This window comes from Sardina pilchardus, chromosome 12, assembly GCF_963854185.1.
Source record: "Sardina pilchardus chromosome 12, fSarPil1.1, whole genome shotgun sequence".
NCBI lineage: Eukaryota > Metazoa > Chordata > Actinopteri > Clupeiformes > Clupeidae > Sardina > Sardina pilchardus.
Window position 1 is genome coordinate 18,552,391 of NC_085005.1, and position 6,316 is coordinate 18,558,706.

Below are 6,316 nucleotides of genomic sequence, written 5' to 3' on the forward strand. Positions count from 1 at the left end.
TAACTTCTTGTTTCCTGATAGTGGCCACCATGGATACCCTAGCAACAAATGTTTCAAAATAAAAGTCCTCACTAGCAAGTTAGCTAGTTAGCATAGTTAGCATTGTTAACATAGTTAGCATTTTTAGCATAACTGCTAGAAATCATCGGTTAAGTTAGCTAATCAACCTGGTTAGCATTGTTAGTAAAGTTAGCATTGCTAGCATAATAAGCATTTTTAGCGTAACTGCTAGAAATCATTAGCTAAGTTAGCTAATCAACATTTTAACATGAATAGAAATCATTTGTTAAGTTAGAACTGGAATGTTTCATCTTTAAACTGTCTACCTTCACACTATCAACTCTCTGTAAACTATGCAACCACCATGTTTACCCTAGCTACACCTTAGTAACCATATCTACATTATCTATCTATTTTTGCATTTTCATGCACTGGTAATTCCTTGGAATTGCATTTCTAGTTGAGCAATTGATATCAGTATTTCAAAGGTTTCAATTAAATGGTCTTGAATTGTGTGTGGAATAATGAATAAGGTTATGAAAAGTATTTTCTAAAATGCATATCAGAATCAGCTTTATTGGCCAGGTTTGCGTCATCAAACAAGTTAAGCTTTGCTCTAAAAGCACTCAACAAAAATATAAAAATACAAAATACAGTAATAAAAGAATTAAGGGCAGTATAAGGCTAGATTATGCCTGTTGTTGTGTATTAAATATGTATGTATTTATATATGCATTGTCATGTTACTGTCATTAAGAGATTGAAGGCTGTAATTGAGCAATTGATATCAGTATTTCAAAGGTTTCAATTAAATGGTCTTGAATTGTGTGTGTTGTTATTTGTCATTTCCATGCTCCTGTAAGTGCACAGAGCCCAGACAGTGTTAACGGCATTGAGGTAATACTGCCTCAACACCTATTACTGCACCTTGGTCTTCCTAAATACAAGCTACTGTCTTTGTGTTGGTGTAGGCCTCTGTCCAGTAGAGGGCAGTGTGGCTGCATGCATCTCTGATATTTCGTGGATGGCTTCTTCACAACTTGTTACATTCATTGTACTACTAGCAGCTGTGAAGCATAGCAAAAACAAAAGTCCAGCATATTCAAACCTTCAGGAGGTATTCCAAGTGCGTAGTTTAGTGACAAACTTGGGTAGGTTACTGTAACTCAAACATCAAGTTTATCATTAAACTACATAGGAATTACCCCCCAGGGCAGGATATCTGTGTTACACCAACAATACCTATTTAAGAAATGGTTCTTTAATGAGATTGTAAACAAGCCACTGTAGAACTATCTCAAAATAACACAATTGCTGTGGAAGTAGACGCATCATTAAAAATATTTGTAAGGAAAACATGCTGACATTATTTTTTCTTTGGGTATCACATGCCATGCACTGACTGCAAACTGAATTGCTCCAGTCCTGCTCCACTTCCTTTCCCTGGGGCAGTGTACAGCTGGGTATAGGCTACAACAGGATTGCACTCCTCATTTTGCCTTTGAATATTGTAAAATATTGAAGAATAATGTAGTAAAGTAACAGTGATTTGTGCAGCACAGCTTGAAAGTGTGTGTGTGTCTGTCAATCAATCAATCAATCAATCAATCAATCCATCCATCCATCCATCCATCCATCCATCCATCCATCCATCCATCCATCCATCAATAGCTTCTCAAAGTCCGGGCCCCGATCCATATACACCTTCACAGGCCCGCTGTTTACCTACTTGGTCAGTTCACCTCTGAAGCCCAACCATGATTTGGATACATCCTGATCCTGTAGTCCACATGGATACAGAACAACTGTGAGCTCTGTCACTGTATTGCTAATGAATCCTTAGCTCGCAGTGGAGATATAGCTTTAGAAATAGCTGCTTTTTTAGTTTAGCTATTAGTCTCATGAGCTACTCAACAATCCAAGTCAGTGAGAAGTGTTTTTTTGGGTGGAGTAGGCCTACTTCTTAATTTGATACAGAACAAAGTCATTCGGTTCCAGAGTGATAGCATTCGCTGGTAGAGGGCTCATGACTCTAAATAACAGTGTGGTGACAAGTGCATCCTTTGAGTACATCTCTATAGAGTGTCATACTATTAAGTAAGCCTTCTTCTTTTTAGATGAATATTATCGGGTCACCTCACATTGACTTACTGACCACTATACTCCACGCCACGTGGTGGCAGTACAGTGCTAGAAGTATATTATTGCCGTTCAAATTCTGCAACTAAAATAAGTGAAGAAGAATCTCAATTAAGGAAGAGGAAAAAAGAGTTGACAGGTACATGTTTATTATGTGCTCTCCGGACGATAATAACAGAGTTGAAGGCTCTGAAATGCTTATTTGATATCAGTGTGACTCGTTATTGGTTTTCAGATTAAATGTATACATGTATACCTTAATACTCAATAAATAGGCTTAATGTTTGCTAGTGAAGCTAGCATGGGTGACATACATGCATAGCACAGCACAGCTGAGTTAGCTTGGCATTTCATCAGTTAGCGATAATAGGCCTAGCACTACTTCGCCTCATTTTACTCTTAGCATAATACAGACTACATTTCCCATTCTCCAGACTAATGCAATGTCCACTGTTTTCAAACTAACGTTGAGTGGAAAGATGTTGTTATCTTGAGAAATTGTTATCCTGTCACAGTCTGCTTCTCCTTTGGTGTTCAATACGGCTAACGCAGTGCACCAATTTCTAAATTATTAAGTGTGCGCCCTTCTCTAGAGTTACTCACATAGACAGTCAACTAACCTGTTTATGCCTTTAGGACATCAGCCCATCGTGACATTTGAATGGAATTTGCTGAGTTGATAAAGACCCCCCGCGTCGACGGGGTGGTCCTCCATCGTCCCTTCATGCCTGTGGTGGAGGGTACGCTGTGTTTGACCGGACACCACTTGATATTATCGTCGCGACAGGACAACACAGAAGAACTGTGGCTGCTACACGGCAACATAGACGCCATCGAGAAGAGGTACGGCCAGCCCTTCCATGTGTGAGAAAAGTGCATGTTGTCTAAACTCTGATGAAAACTGACAGTTCATCGGTAGCCAAGGAACGTTTCTTGTTGGTATAAACTCAGACAGCTTGTCCCGTCTAGCTCATATATGTCTTATATGTAAATGTAATCTGTAATTTGTAATGTAATTATCAAGGTGTTCATATACACACACACACACACACACACACACACACACACACACACACACACACAGTCCAGATGAAATTATTTTCATTATCGATTGTAACCCCATGTCCCAAACTCTGCATGCAGGTTTGTGGGCTCCTCTGGGTCCATTATTGTGAAATGCAAAGACCTGAGAACTATCCAGCTGGACATTCCTGGCATGGAGGAGTGTCTCAACATCGCCAACTCCATTGAGGTACGTGCACATTTATTTCAGTTCCACTTAGCATGCCCTGAACTGCTCGAATGTAATGTTGATACTAAGTTCCAGCAAATGCTATTAGGTTACAAGAAACCATGGTGTTCACGTGAGTAATACACTTTTCGTCACCTAGAATGATCTGGTCATGACTTTGAACCTATCATCATGTAAACAAAATCAACTGTAGTTTAGGGCCTTTCACACCAAGGACGATAACTAAAGATGATTGCAAATTGCATGGATCTAGCTAATATCTAGTTAATATTAATGACAATGTCCACACATATACTATAACAATAACAATATGAAGAATGATATAGTCAGGGATCACTTTCAGAGTGACTTTGAGAACCATTAACAGCTGACAGAAAATCAGAATCCATCAAATTATCCACATTCATTATATTTCCTTATCATTGGTCAGTGTAGCCACTATTGTTACAGTTACTGTAACCTTTATCATTCTTGGTCTGGAGAAAGAAAAGAAGTCACACACAAAAACTGAATTATAAGAACTTGTATTGAAAACATAAACTGAAATATATAATGAGCCAAAGACAGAAAACATTCTTCATTCTTGGTCTGAACAGCCATTATTCAGTTAGAGGAAGGCTCAACTGTGCCTCCATCTCTTGTGTCCAGGCTCTCTCCACCCTGGACTCAGTGTCCCTCAAGTATCCCTTCTTCTACCGGCCCTTGTTTGAGGTCATCGAAGATGGATGGAACTCTTTCCTTCCCGAAGAGGCTTTCAAAGACCTGGAGTCCATGGTAGGTTACTGGGCCCACTGACTCGTGGTTCAGTTCATCCTGATAACTGATGTGAATGTATCTGTGAGTATACCATATGTGACAGAGCTGACAAGACAGATTTACACTGATTTCAGATGAAATGTTTTGTATAAAAAAATGCTTGGTATGTCAGGAGGTTAGCTCAGATAATGATGATGAATGAGTAATGTCTTTTTCACATTCATGGTAGAATGGCTCTACGTATATGTAAATGTTTTTGGGATCAAATTATGAGTTAGAGATAAATCAAATCAAAATCAAATTGAGGTCTACAACGAGAGTAGACTGGGCACTAGAGATATTCTGTTATTGAGCAGTTATGTCCCTTAGGTTTGCAGATTCCTGTAAGGCTATTTCACAATGTTGTGGTTGCAGTAAAGTGTTGGACAGTGGGAGTCTAGGGAAGTCTATGATTGCGAAAAAAGGGTAATACCTTTTGGTGCTGTGCTGGCTTGCTGCCAAAACCAGACCGTATAGAAGTGGCTTGTACCAGATGGAAGAACTTGGTTTAGCTCATCTGCACCAACATTGGTTCATATTGAGACATTTTCGCTGATAAAACCTAGATGAGTAGATAAACAAAGTGTCATTAATTAGCTTGTGGCTCTATTGTTTGTATTATTATTGGTTGTAGTTGTAGTATATTTATTTGTGTGTGTGTTATTATTTCTCTCTCTTTCCCCTCAAACAGACAGACGAGTGGCGACTCAGTGAGGTGAACAAGGACTTCGGCGTGTGTCCGTCGTACCCCTCGCTCGTCACCGTGCCAAAGGACATTGACGACGACACCCTCCGCAAGGTGGCAACGTTCCGCCACGGCGGCCGCTTCCCAGTACTCAGCTACTACCACAAGAAGAACGGCATGGTGAGGGTGGTGAGGGGGTGGGGGAGGGGTGTTCAGGGAGACGCTGCATGATATCCCTCTGTTTTGAAGCACATGTTCCATTGTACATGTTTCATTAAGCTACATTACTTTTGGTATTTATACTTCTTACACTCATATTCCATGAGGGAGCGAGAGAGACAGGCGAAATCAAACATTTAAGATGTTTCTGATTCTTCTTATACTTTGCCACTTGGCTATGTGAATTCTAGTATCCTAATCTGTCTTTTGGACATCACAAGACATCTGTATCCCTTAAAGGGAAATTCCGGAGTTGAAACAACCCTAGGGTCTATTTACGGAAGATAACAAGTTCAAACTTTTGTTGGAAAGCAGGATTATGTAAATTGGTAGAGTTTTGAATGTTGCAATGAAATAGCTTATAGTGAAAGCTAAGTGGCAAGCTAGCACATAAATGAGCCGCTGACAAAGCTCAAAATATAACTACAGTCATTTCCTGTGTATTAGCTGCATTGTGTATAAGCCGCAGGGCAGTGTTTTAAGCAAGTTAGAAGAAACAAAACCATATTAACTGCACCTGTGTATTAACCTCATAGTTGAAGAAATTTTGCGAAATCAATGTATGACCCGCAGCTAATTGTCCGGATATTATGGGACACTTTTGTGGTCGTGTGGTGAGAGTCCCTACAGACAAACCTAACTATTGTAAACTTTGAAAGTGCACAGAGAGGTTATAACAACACCTGTTTCTGACGGAAGCAAATTGCCTGACTTTGTGTTCCAGTAGCGTCAAATCAGTGGGCTCGTTCAGTTTTGCAGTGCTGCACAGATCTGGCTGAATCTTATATTACAAACATGCCTTACATTTAGCCAGATCTACACAATGCTAGAAGAAGTCACAAGTAAACTTCACGTATTCTCCTCCGAGGAAATGGAGGGGAAAATAATTCGACAAAGGAGTTTGACAAGTCAACAGTCGAGAGTACTCAAAAACATCTAACAATAGAGCCCAAGTTGAAAAATGCCAGAAATTCTCCTTTAACTGGCCCACTGATAGCATATCACTCTCCACCACCACTGTCCCCCTAACCCTTTCCCCCCTCCCCTCCCCTCTCTGTCTCTGTTCTGTCCCCAGGTGATGATGCGTTCCAGCCAGCCCCTCACCGGCACCAACGGCCGGCGCTGCAAGGAGGACGAGAAGCTGATCAACGCCACGCTGCGGGCGGGCAAGCGCGGCTACATCATCGACACGCGCACCATCGCCGTGGCGCAGCAGGCTAAGGCGC

At 40.7% G+C, this 6,316-nt stretch overlaps 1 protein-coding gene across 1 annotated transcript in view; it reads left to right on the forward strand.

Moving 5' to 3' along the window:
* Positions 1-2,227: 2,227 nt before the first annotated feature.
* mtmr9 (myotubularin related protein 9) overlaps positions 2,228-6,316 on the forward strand; it is a 16,942-nt gene continuing 12,853 nt past the window's right edge. Inside the window, exons 1-6 of the mRNA XM_062551464.1 lie at positions 2,228-2,278; positions 2,776-2,982; positions 3,283-3,391; positions 4,040-4,165; positions 4,878-5,051; positions 6,166-6,316. The exon at positions 6,166-6,316 is cut by the window's right edge and continues 67 nt beyond it. Of these exons, the coding sequence (XP_062407448.1) occupies positions 2,801-2,982; positions 3,283-3,391; positions 4,040-4,165; positions 4,878-5,051; positions 6,166-6,316 (742 nt within the window). The 5' untranslated portion in view covers positions 2,228-2,278; positions 2,776-2,800. The remainder of the gene's footprint in view (positions 2,279-2,775; positions 2,983-3,282; positions 3,392-4,039; positions 4,166-4,877; positions 5,052-6,165) is intronic.